Source organism: Erythranthe guttata, chromosome 8 (assembly GCF_056151865.1).
Source record: "Erythranthe guttata isolate IM_541 chromosome 8, IM_541, whole genome shotgun sequence".
NCBI lineage: Eukaryota > Viridiplantae > Streptophyta > Magnoliopsida > Lamiales > Phrymaceae > Erythranthe > Erythranthe guttata.
Genome location: NC_142540.1, coordinates 1,448,464 through 1,460,794, shown reverse-complemented (window position 1 = coordinate 1,460,794; position 12,331 = coordinate 1,448,464). Strand labels below are relative to the sequence as shown.

Genomic DNA, 12,331 nt, shown 5'->3' with positions numbered 1-12,331 from the left:
CGGCTTCTGGATTAAATTTTGCGGTCTTCTCACTAAAATTTCTTGAAGCAAGTGTTTTTATTAAAATAAAATATCTTGCTTTATGATGAACGATAACTTTACGCACTCACATCCAAATTTATCCCGAAAGTTGAAGTTGCAGTATCTATGTTTGATTCCTTCTTCAAAGATGCTAGGCCCACTATACTGTCTTTAGAAAATATACTAAAGATTTAAAGATTTTTTTCTACTAAGTAATTCTGGATGGATTGCAGTGTAAATACTAAATAGAGCCATACGCTAAAAAGAAACGACATCATTGCAAGTTTTACATATTGTATATGAAAATTCAAAGACCGTCGGCGGAACTAATATAAGATGCTCAATGGGCAATTGAATCTTGCTAACCAAAGTTTCAGAGCTTGACAGTACACCGAATATTTCTGCCGTAAGTGAGAACCGTACGAGATTTTACTCAACAAAAACAGAACAGCTTTTTTCAGAGGCAAAAGTACAAAATCAGGGTAACATGTGAACATATAACATGTTATGTTCATTTTTATTGTACCCCTGGATGCCTTATCTTGAAAGAGTAACATGGAACAAAAATAGGGGAAATAACCAATTACAGCTCAACTACTTCCATCAAATGAAAGAGAAGATGATACGCGGAGAAAAGAACCACGTAAGAATGCAAACAATAAAATTAAAAGAAACCTAATAACGGAGCCAATATGTCCTGCGCCTGAACCAATTGTAGTCCGGCAAGCCCTGGATGGGCCCCACAGCAGTAATTGCAACATCCTGCATAGACAGCACACAGCAGTGGATATTATTTAGAACCAGCTAATAAGAATCTTCAAACACTATTTCTCTGTTGAGGAATTGCAGTAGAGATGGAATCTTACTCTATCAAATATAAATCTGTTGGCAACACGTTTGATAGTGCTGGCATCAACAGCATCTATCCTGGCGAATATTTCAGCATATGGAATTCTTCTACCATATGTAAGTAACTGCAACCATAAATGATTTGAATTAAAAGTGAAACAAACAGCTATATTCAGGAGATAACATGAATACATGATCAACATGTTAAAGAAGTTCATGAGAAAAACCCTAAGTTTCAAGTTTCTCATTCTCAAGCAAGCATCTCATTTACATTTCAGGGGGAAATCATGTATATTGAAAGTAACAAGCATTTGGTGATCAAAGCTTCAATTTCATACTAGGATACCACAAATTCGGAGAGACAACAAAATACCACCTAATAGTTTTGGAAGATGAATGCCTACAATAGTTCTCCAAATGCTTGTCCAGAAATTTAGGTAAACTTCAAAGATTTGCTGGAAACGTGGAGGAGAGGGGAAAAAAAGGAGCTAATGTATATCCAGCAAGTCTGATGCGTCAGACCATTTACCCGTAGCTTATGAACCAGGATTATGGACATATTACGAAATCAACAGCCAACATATCATCAATGCAACATCTTTCCTATCACCAATAACACATTTGACTAAAATGGAATCAATAGACTTGAGAGATTCAATTGGAATCATACAGAACCCAATTTGAACAATTTACAAACAGTAAAGCTTATACCTGGCTTCTCTCTCAACTATAAACATAAGTTGCATAGCAAACACAATAAACCATGGTCCACACCCAAAAAATGTGCAAAAAGAAACAAAAGAACAAAAAAGAGAGGAAGTGGGGGAAAGAAAAATAGATAAACCTCAAAGCTTAGGAAAAAGGAATGATATAACTTAAAAGAAGATAAAAATTAATCCATTAGCGGGAAAATATGTGAGTGTGTGCCTGTGTGCAGCACATCGTACCTGGCGCCCAATATCTTCTGCAACAGCGCCAGTTCCATCCATGTGAAGCAGGAGAGAAGATTTTAACTGCAAGTGACCACGTGTGTGAATTATGTAAGCATACACCTAAAAATTAATACCACACCCCCCCCCCCCCCCCCCCCCACACACACACACCCACCCCCACCCCGCATAGCTCTATTTTCAATTGTTTCTTAGATGAAATATAATAATAAATAATCTCCCTTCCCAAATCTCCGATTTATGCCTAATCTGAAAGTTATGAATCCACCCCATGATACTGACCCCTAAAATTACTTGATACAAAACCGTCAGGGAAGGTGATCAATCCCTACATGACTTTAACAAAGTACCTGATTACGAGCTCGAATAACATCTGCCTCGGATACTCGATAACTTAGCTTCGTTAACTCATACATAATTGCATAGGCCAAATCATCCAAGCAATCAGGCTGCAAAATAAAACAATCAGAAGCAGACATAATAAGACTGATTAAAGAAACTAAATAACAAGCTTATTAAAATGTATCAGAAGTAAAAAAAGATTCTATATTCAGGTACTTTTAGAAAACGGTTGCTCTACCAATGTATAAATTTTCACAATTGATGTAAAAACCGATAACGTTACACAACAGCTGCAAACAGAAGTTTACACAAAGCTGTAAATATGCAGAAAGTTGGATTTTCAGAAATAAAAAGGATTCATATGCAGGTACTTCTAGAGACTGTTTACTATTAATTTTCACAATTGCTCGAAAAACTGATAACTTTACACGACAGCTGCCAACAGAAGTTTCTACAAAGCTGTAAATAAGCAGAATTTTTTATTTATTTTTTAACTTTTTCAGGGGTGGGGGATAGGGATGGGCGAAGGACGGTGCTTTATTTTTTTAAACGATCCAGAGTAGAAGTCCAGTGCCCTCTTATTCAAAGTGGACCTACCTTAGCAACAGCATAAACACCGAATAAACCAGTGTCCTTGTAGTTGGTATTGAAAGCCATCATGCTCTCTGCTATTTCATTGATGCCAACCCTCTGTGCCAGCTCAGAACTGTGTTATAGATTTCAAATCCAGTTTATTCATGTGGGCAAAAGTGCAGTACACACAACAAATTAGATAAACTATCAGGACACATAATGTCAAATACTGACCCCATATGCTTTCCGCCACCAGCATTTTTGTCCCAAGAACCCAACATAGACTGCATGACCATTAAAGCAATTGAATCTGGATCTGTCCAAGAAGCCCCTTCAAAAGCAACCACAAATTGGGCAAGAGGAATGTCATCATCAAGCATCCTAACCTAAATTTCCACAATTTAAGTAAAATATGAGTTATTGCCTGTGATCTCTTCAAGCACTATCACAGTAACGTTATCATAATGCATTCAAATAACATAAGCATACCTCTGAGCCTGTGAATATTGCAGGTCCCTTGGCAACCAAGTTAGATGCAGTTGTTGGATTTGTTGACAACTTCGTAAATAATTTCTTAACTTCTGCAACAATATCTTCATGCCTGACAGCCCCAGACGCCGCAACTACCTAAACAGAGACAAAGCGAAAACAATAAGAGCAAACGAGCAGCAAGGTAAAAGAATCATATAAAGCAGACGGGTAACCATGGGAACTGGCTGGACTTGTGAAGAAATCCTAATGCTGTAATACCATTCTAGGGGCAGTGTAATGAGTTGATATGTAGTTCTGTAGGTCTTCTTTGCCAATTTTCTTGATATTTTCAGCAGGTCCCAGTATTGTTCTCCCTAAAGGAGTGAACTGGAAAGCAGTGGCATGTAAGTGATCGAATATAACTTCTTGAGTTTGTCCTTCGACCTACACCAGTTGAGAACATAGAGAACAATAAGCATTGTATTTAAACATTGATACAGAGTTTGCAAAATCAAGGGAACCAAAATCAAGCATTAATAAGAGTTGATTTTTCAATAAATCAAGAGTATAATCCATCTGATTTGGATAACAGAATAAATTCTATTAAAACTCCAGTATAGCAGCATGGGGAACAGAAGAACAAAACATGTCTCCTCCAATGCCTAACTCACAATTAATCGGAAAAAATAAACTCAACAGAAAACTAACAATTCACAGAAGCAATGATTAAGACTATTAATTTAATACCTCCTCCATCTCCCGGAGAATAACATCCCTCTCCCGGATAATTCTCTGTTCATCAAACTTTGAATTCTGCAAAATATCAGACAAAATATCCAGCGCACGCGGCACGTCTGAACCCATGACCTGGGCGTGATAAGTCGTCTGCTCTCTGGAAGTGTACGCATTGAGATGACCACCCATGTTCTCTATCTCCTCCTCCAACTGCCGCGCGTTTCTCCTCTCCGTGCCCTTAAATATCATATGCTCCAAAAAATGCGCAGTGCCGTTGGATTCTTCGCTTTCAAACCTCGATCCAGCGTCGATGAAGACACCAACAGTGGCCGTTTTCGAGGCGAGGTTGGACTCGGTGGCGATTCGGAGGCCATTCGGGAGGGTCGTGACTCGGGTGAGCGGAGCGGAGAGAATTTCGGTGTGAGAATCCACGGTGGCGTGAGGGGAGTTGTGCTGGAGAAAGCGATGATCGGGCTCTTCGAGTTTTTTCAGCTTCCTTTTGACGGATTCAGCTAACTGATCGTAGATCATAGGGGTTTGGCGCGTAGTAGACGGGAGGGGGGCATCGGTAGCAGCGGCAACGGCGGTGGAGAGGAGGCGTCGGGAGGCTAGGGCGTGGATGGGTGGCCTTCGGCCGCGGCGGGCGAGGCTGATTAGGTGGCGGAACGCCATGGCTACGGCGGCTCCGGTGGTGGAATCTGCGGTGTGTGATGGGGCTAGGGTTTGGCCGGATCCCGGAGGGATGAAGATGAATTGTCACTGCGGAAGAACAGAGACTTGCGAGGTGGCCAATCAAGCTTTTGGAGCACAAAACGGCGCCGTTTAGGGGTTTGACCAGTATTCTTTGACTCGCTATTATCTAGTTAATTTGTTGGAAAAAAATAAGGGTAATTCCACTTTGCCCCTTTACTTTGCCCAAGAATCACTTTGCCCCTGTACTTGTACAATTTCCCAATACAACCCTCTCCGTCAACTTTTTTCGATTTTGACTTCTTCTAATGTTGCTTAAGCCCATATTTTTTTGCCTATGGTGAACCGTTTCCTATCATACATTTATTATGGAAGAAATCAATCAAAATTTGTGAAAAAATTTGCTGTTGTTTTCTAGGGTTAATTCAATTTGGGGATATCGTAAGGGGAAGTGGTGGGAGAAGAAGAAACGATAATATTGACGGAGAAGAAACGACGTGTTATAGGCAGTGGCAATTTTGAAATTTACATAGTTGACCAAACGGTCTCAAAGTCAAAATCGAAAAAAGTTGACGAAGAGGGCTGTATTGGAAAATGGTACGAATACAGGGGATAAATCGATGCAATTGAGAGTACGAGGGGGTAAAGTGAAATTTACCCAAAAACTAAAAAGAATATGTCGTTTCGTTTTATTATTTTCAACCCCCTAGTTTTGTTCTTATTAAAAAACAAACCCCTGAACTTTATGAAAATAAGTTTATAAGATCATTATCCAAATAGTTTTAAAATTAATTTTAAAAAATAAGATGCAACAGATGTACGATATTAATTTTTTAAAATAATTTTAGCCAAACGGCCATCAATATCGCACATTAATGTTTGGCGAGATGATTTAGAAAATATATAAGTAAATAGATATAAAAGCATATATTCGTAACAATTATCAAAATATTGACAAAAATAAAATAATTATTAAATAAAAAAATGCCCCCAAATAAATAGATGTAAGCATAAAACTTAATATTTTATTTTTCAAGGAAAAGATTAAATATTTATCTTTTATTTAAATGAACAAATATGATTCACAATAACTATTTGTTGTCATAATTTATATAACAAATGAAAAAAAAGAAAAAAGAAAAAGCAATAATAATATATATAATTGGGCTAAAGGTCCCAATAATAATCTCCGGAAAATGGGCCAAAGCCCACAAGAAAGCCCGAAAGTTAAAATGGGGGGCGTATACACAAGCAGGCCAACCACTATATAACAATCTCGCAATAGCTACTTTTGCGAAAACCCTAATTCTGCCACCGCTGCTTCGCAACCCATCTTATATCGTGGTCTAGTGAGCTGCCTGCGCTCAGATTCACGGATCTTCTTCATCAATGGCGACTGCGAAAAATGTCAAGGACGTCTCTCCCCACGAGTTCGTCAAAGCCTACGCCGCTCACCTCAAGCGCTCCGGCAAGGTGACTTCAAATTTTCTGGCTTTTTTTCTTATGTTTACAGATTTCTATTTCATTTTCGTTCGGATTTTTTTATAGAAAAATGCTCTTTAGATTTTCGTTTGAGAAAAATGCTCTTTAGATTTTCGTTTGAGGTTGTGTGTGTGAAAAGGTTAGGTTAGGACTAGTTTGAACCAAGCCTCAACCTTTTTGTTGCAATTTGTATGTATGTTGGATTGATTTATGATATTCTTCATTTTCGTAGTGAGTGATTTTGGATGGTAATTGTAACCCGGTTGGGGGAAGAAGATGGTTAAATGTCAATTTGTATGTTGAATGAAAATTATCGTTATCATTTACTGGTGATTTGATTAATTATTAACAGCTCAGAAGACCTAAAAAAAAGGACAGAGTCGTAATTGGCCGGTTCATAACCGTGTCGTGTGCATAGTTGATTTTCGCATGGGTCGATCTTTAAGTAGCTCAAAGTGTATTGATATTTGTGTTTTTCTCTTGTAAATTAGAAGCCCACTGTTTGTACCTTTGATGTCATGTGTTTCTTTTCACGTTGCGTTATTCGATCTTAATTATGTTTAGTTTTACCATTTCTTAATTATGCATTTTTTCCATGGATATTTATTTATTTTCCTGTTCTATCCCAATCAATAGATGGAGCTTCCCGAGTGGACTGATATTGTGAAAACTGGTGTGCTGAAAGAGCTTGCTCCTTATGATCCCGACTGGTACTACATTAGAGCAGGTAATACTTTGTTACCCTTTGCTTTCGTTGTTATGTATATGTACTTTAGGAAACATTAACTGCTTGATCAGCTTGTCTCTTTCGGTGACATTCTTTTCGATCAACTAATTTTCCTTTTGCTTTCATGATTTCGAATTAATATTGGCATCTCCACAGTATCTTGTTTCTAGTATAACTCTCTTCGATTATTGGACAATGCAGCTTCCATGGCTAGGAAGATATACTTGAGGGGAGGACTTGGAGTTGGTGCCTTCAGGAGAATTTACGGTGGAAGCAAGAGGAACGGAAGTCGTCCACCTCATTTCGGCAAGAGCAGCGGATCTGTTGCTCGTCACATTCTTCAGCAGTTGCAGAAGATGAACATTGTTGAAATTGAGCCAACCGGGTTAGTTCTTCAATACTTCTTATGTTGATTATAAATTCTTGTGCTCGTCATTTATCACTAATGCTTGTCATGTTTAGCATCCTTTACTTGTAAGAGTAAGCATCAAGTCTTGTCATATTTAGTAATAGTGTAATAAATCAACTGTCAGCCACTATAAGACTAGGAAAGCACGAGCATTTTCATATGAAAATTTGGGTCCTTTTGTTTTCATATTGTTTGTTAATACACAAATTAATCACTGCTTGTTTTGTTTACAGTGGAAGAAAAATCACATCCAGTGGCCAACGGGATCTTGACCAAGTTGCTGGACGAATTGTGGTCGTTGCACCATAGATAAATTATTTAGGCTTGTGTTTTAGCTTGTTGAGAACTTAATCGGAACAAAATCTTTGAACAATTTTTGGTTGAAAAAATGTTTCATGTTTTGACTTTATAATTTTGTACTTCGTATTATTGAGTTATATTTTGATATGGATCTAGTTCTTGGTTCATTGTTGGATAATTCTTCTTTGAGTCTTAATTCATGTTTCCGATTTTACATAAACAACACACGCATAAATATAGAAGTTATTTTTTAATCAGAACTGACAAAAGCATGTTTAATGTGAACGCAAAAATATTCATGTAGTGTTTAACATGTTATTTACTTGTGTGATGTTTAAGATATATACTTGTGTAAGAATTTTAAGACACAAATAAATGGAAGACATAGGAACATTTATTGCATTATGAGTGCAAATCGAAAGAATGTAAAATGATGCAAAGGATTAATCACAAGCATCTACAACTACAAGTTCATTGTTGTTGTGTGTACAAGTCATTAAAAACATTTCACAACTTATTGCATTATAAAAAGAAGGGTAAATTAAAAACACCCCCCTGAGGTATGGTCAAATTACAAAAACACCCCTCTTGTTTGGATAATTACAACCACCCCCTCAACTCCTCAAATTTAGTGGAATCTTCGAGATTATATGGAATATTATCACTTTTGTACCCGTTTTATCTCATTCGAACTCTACATTATGAAAACTGTATTTTTACACAAAACGAGTACAAATTAGAGCACATTCCACGGAATCTAGATGATTATGTTGAATTTGGCACCACAAGGGTGGAGGTGTAAGAAAAAATCATAGTTGAGGGGGATAGACGTAATTATCCAAACAGGAGGGGTGTTTTTGTAATTTGACCATACCTCAGGGAGGTGTTTGTAATTTACCCTAAAAAGAATATGGAAAGATTGTATTCATTAGAAGCATGTCACAATTTATTGCAACATATACAAATCAAAAGAATGGGAAGAAATCGCCTAAAAAACGATGCAAGTAAATATTATTCACTACACCATCCACAATACTTCATTGTTGTTGTTGTTGTGTGTAGTATAAATCATCATCCAAAGACAAGTTACATTTGATCTTCTTCTGTTGAGGTATATGGAACTTCGGTTCTTTTGGTACGGTCGGCTGCTTCATAGATCTGAAACAAGAAAAGACGGATGTTACAAATTTTTATATGTAGAGTTTTTGTTCTTTAGTTGCAGCTAGTTTATTAAACAAATTATTAGCAAATCGAGCCTTTTACCTTTTGGGGACGAATGGCCTATCAAAATACGGCAGGGGTTGAGCTTTCGGAACCAGCACCTTCCTCAGTCTCCTAATTTCTTCTTCTTCTGCCAGCTGCAAAAGCCATTACATTCTTTAGTGAAATTCGTGATAATAATAATTTGCGTTGATACAGATTTTTTCTTAAAATGTAATTTTTTACCTTTTGCTGTCTCTCTCTTTCCATCCGGTACTGTTTGATTAGGTTCATTTTCATGGCAACCTTAACAGAGACAAAGAAACTGTTAGCTAACTATGACATTATGTAACATGTAATGGTACACTGCGAAAAGAGAATTTGAGGCGTAAGTATTAAACAACTTGGCTTCATTATCTTTCATATTGGGAGGATTTAGGAAGCGTAGTTCATCGAGAAGATGGTACCTGGTGATCAAACTCGGAGCGTTCAACAGCCCTCATATCACTGTACAATACCAGATCGACTGGTCTTGTGTTTTCCTTAACTTGAGGCTTCACCAGACACTGTTATATGACAAACCAATTTCATCGAATCATTATTGAAGTAGCAGAAACGAGCAGGAAAGTTTAAAATCTAAAAACATAATAGGAGCATAACCAAGTACTAAAGAAGTTCGATCCATGTGATCAAAATTCGGTAAAAATGCATGTGTATTTCAAATTTCATTATAGGTGTGCTAATGTAAATTGTCTATTAAGTTCTCCTAAGGGGCAACCATCGAATTCGACCAGAGTGGACATATTGCTATTCTGGTTAAGTTTTCAACTCCTAACTAGCCTTTTAATGGTGTCTTACGTTTTATTGACTGCTAAGTCCAAGAATTTCATAGTTACGATTATTCTGATTTAGTACTAATGTGGTATACTTAGGCTGATTTAATACACCATCGGTAAAGAGTAAAAGAGATAAAACTAAAGAATATTTATCCATAATTCAAACTCCCAGGTGCTACAAATTACCTCTGGTTCGTCTGTTGTCCAAGGAAGACCTTGAGCTATAGGTATCCTCATCTTCTCTTCTTCCTCTAGCATTTGTTGCAACTTCTTCATGAATTCCTCCTCCTTGGATCTACCTCTTTCCTGCATTCGGAACAATTGCTGAATATGCATTTTTTCAAGAACGCAAACAATTACGGACCTAAACCAATGTAAATTCATCACACTGCAGGTATATGATCTCAGACAGTTATTAACTCATTCAAGCATCTACTAGGATAAGAGGCAATATGGTAATCGCACTCGGTCCAATTTCAAGTAGAGCAAAGAGATTCCGTAGCTACTGCTTGCTATTGACCTTGGAGAAACTAGGTTTGTATCAATAATGCCACATTGAAGATCATCTGACCTAGCACAGAACTCTAGGCTTAAAAGACTTGGTTTAGTACTAATTTGTCACTTAGGAGTAAATTAGAGCAAAACTTCTAAGCAAATGGATTCTGTAATGAAGTCACTTTCTGCACAAAGCTCACTTATTATACACAATTTATAATTTAACTATGTACTTTATCCCACAAAGCGCATGAAAATAATTTTATATACTAATACGATTTCCTCGCCTCCTTCTTGCACTCCATTCTAACTGTAAGCCAGAACAAGAGTGCCAAAAATTTGCTCAAATGTTTTGTTTCATAGTAAGATGATCCTTCATATTTTTCCTTTCAATATGAAGCTTCTGAATCCTTCAGCCTAATTTAATTTATACTTATACATACTAAAATGAATTCCAGGAAACAAACCTCTGTTTTCAGCATGAAAGGCTTTTGAGAGGTTGCTTTGGGCTGCTTTCTTTGCCAGTGCCGTTTGATACGGTTCCCAGATGACTCGGTGCTCTGCAGATGTGGAAACGCATTAAATATCACCTATCATAGGGCATAATTTGTCTTCAATTAACAGAAATTCGGTTAAAAATGCTCACCTTTCGCCTGATTTTCTTATGACCAGCAGACGTTATGGTTGAAAAGCTGAAGTTCGAAAAAAAACACACACTCAGTTCAGTTGCCAATCAAACCAAAAGAAGCAACAAACTCACAGTATTTAGTTACGTGATAATTCAAATACGTCGGATGTAATCGTCACTAACCTTCCCTGGCTGCTGTCCAGTGAATACGAACGACGAGTATCGAGACCTAAGCTTTCTGATGTCAGGAATAAATCCGACGGACAAAACGAAGAAGAGGAATACTCCAATTCTGAAGCTTTTAGATCTTGCTTCACTTCCTCGACCTCATTTTCTTCAGAATTGCCCAATTTGAGCATCGAAAGTTTCTCAAACTCCTTGACCAAATTCATCACTTTCCCCGGTCCTCGAATCGGAACCGTCACTCTCGCTTCTTCCGACAGAATATCCCTATTCCTCTTCACCGCAGTCTCATCTGATTCGTCTTTAATTTTCCTTTCCAATCCTTTGTCAATCTCAGGTTTCGCCACTTCCTTCTCAGCGACCACATCAAACACCTTCAGCTGATCGAACATCTCATCCTCCGCTTCACCTCGATTCTTAAAAAAATCATCTTGAGAAGCACGCAGACTCTCGTACGCCACGCACAAACACTTGGATGATTTCCCAGTCGCCTTCGCACACTTGCCGCACACCGCGGCAGCATCCGCCGCCGAAGAAGAATTGAGTTCCGCGTTCCTCGATTTCTTCTTGGCTATCACGAACTTCCTCTCTCGAATCTTCTTCTTCGGCGAAGGCGAAGCCAAAATCAATTGGCTAGGTCTCGGATTTCCGGAAGCAGATTTTCTGGCGCTCTTGTCAGATTTGATGATCGATGGAGAATTGGAGAATTTCAATCCAGGACTTGATACATTTGGATTCAAATTCTCAGAGCATCTCACGGAATCATTTAATTTCGATCTGGCGGTTCTCTCTTTCACAGGAGTCGTTCCTCCTACAACCTTCGAGCCTGAATCCATGGGAAATTCGCCGCAGAATTTATTTTCGGAGTGAGAAAATAAGAGGATTATTACTGGGGAATTGAATTTTTTTTCTAGATTTCACAGTGTGATTTTGGTAAATTCGTTCATGGTTGAAGGAAATTGGGGAAGAAGAAGAAGAACGTTGCTCGGTTAGTAACGGCTAGTTTTTTTTCCTTTTTTTTTTTTTTCGCAACAGGTTTTTTTTTGGATCGTTGGATTCATTGTTTGAATATCAGGTAGTTCTGGACCGTTGGATTCTGCACAATTAAGATTACCGTTATGCAGCTAAAATAGATAAACCGAATTCGGCCCAGGCCCGTCGAACCCGCGGCCCGCCCGCAACCTAGGCCCATGAAGCCCGCCCACATAAAGCCCGTGGATTCAGCCCGTCCAAGTTCCAACCATTTAATTTGATGGGCCATACATCAGTTTTATTCTGTGTTCTGGGCCGGCCCGTAGCCCGTAACGGGCTCATGGGCCGCCGCAAGGCCTGGCCCGTTTTTGGCCCAAATTTTATTTCTTCCAAATTTGATTTCCGGTTTTTTTCTTCAACTTTTGTCGATTGGAGATTCCGATTTCCGATCCCATTTTAATTTTCGAA

General features: G+C 38.1%; 3 protein-coding genes across 5 annotated transcripts; 1 reads left to right on the top strand and 2 right to left on the bottom strand.

The window, feature by feature from the left end:
* Positions 1 to 448: 448 nt before the first annotated feature.
* On the bottom strand, positions 449 to 4,811 carry LOC105971207 (putative mitochondrial-processing peptidase subunit beta, mitochondrial). The gene is made up of 9 exons (XM_012996062.2): positions 3,954 to 4,811; positions 3,486 to 3,650; positions 3,225 to 3,362; positions 2,970 to 3,121; positions 2,760 to 2,868; positions 2,171 to 2,269; positions 1,818 to 1,883; positions 888 to 995; positions 449 to 783 (listed from the first exon to the last, which is right to left on the bottom strand). Exons 1-9 carry the CDS (start codon positions 4,611 to 4,613, stop codon positions 697 to 699), a joined length of 1,584 nt encoding a protein of 527 aa, XP_012851516.1. The 5' UTR covers positions 4,614 to 4,811; the 3' UTR covers positions 449 to 696.
* A 1,102-nt stretch (positions 4,812 to 5,913) lies between these two features.
* On the top strand, positions 5,914 to 7,716 carry LOC105971182 (small ribosomal subunit protein eS19x). 2 transcript variants are annotated; one of them, XM_088821525.1, is made up of 5 exons: positions 5,940 to 5,960; positions 5,991 to 6,104; positions 6,750 to 6,840; positions 7,042 to 7,225; positions 7,483 to 7,716. In XM_088821525.1, the coding sequence occupies exons 2-5, from the start codon at positions 6,021 to 6,023 to the stop codon at positions 7,556 to 7,558; spliced, it is 435 nt and encodes a 144-aa protein (XP_088677651.1). In that variant the 5' UTR covers positions 5,940 to 5,960; positions 5,991 to 6,020; the 3' UTR covers positions 7,559 to 7,716. The 2 variants fall into 2 exon arrangements, with proteins under 2 accessions (XP_012851491.1, XP_088677651.1); XM_012996037.2 differs by having other exon boundaries at positions 5,914 to 6,104.
* Positions 7,717 to 8,442: 726 nt separating this feature from the next.
* LOC105971174 (microtubule-destabilizing protein 60) lies at positions 8,443 to 11,926 on the bottom strand. 2 transcript variants are annotated; one of them, XM_012996028.2, is made up of 8 exons: positions 10,892 to 11,926; positions 10,727 to 10,772; positions 10,548 to 10,640; positions 9,772 to 9,891; positions 9,217 to 9,315; positions 8,996 to 9,055; positions 8,813 to 8,907; positions 8,443 to 8,707 (listed from the first exon to the last, which is right to left on the bottom strand). In XM_012996028.2, the coding sequence occupies exons 1-8, from the start codon at positions 11,725 to 11,727 to the stop codon at positions 8,587 to 8,589; spliced, it is 1,470 nt and encodes a 489-aa protein (XP_012851482.1). In that variant the 5' UTR covers positions 11,728 to 11,926; the 3' UTR covers positions 8,443 to 8,586. The 2 variants fall into 2 exon arrangements, with proteins under 2 accessions (XP_012851482.1, XP_088677650.1); XM_088821524.1 differs by lacking the exon at positions 8,443 to 8,707 and having other exon boundaries at positions 8,737 to 8,907; positions 10,892 to 11,850.
* Between the last annotated feature and the right edge of the window lie 405 nt (positions 11,927 to 12,331).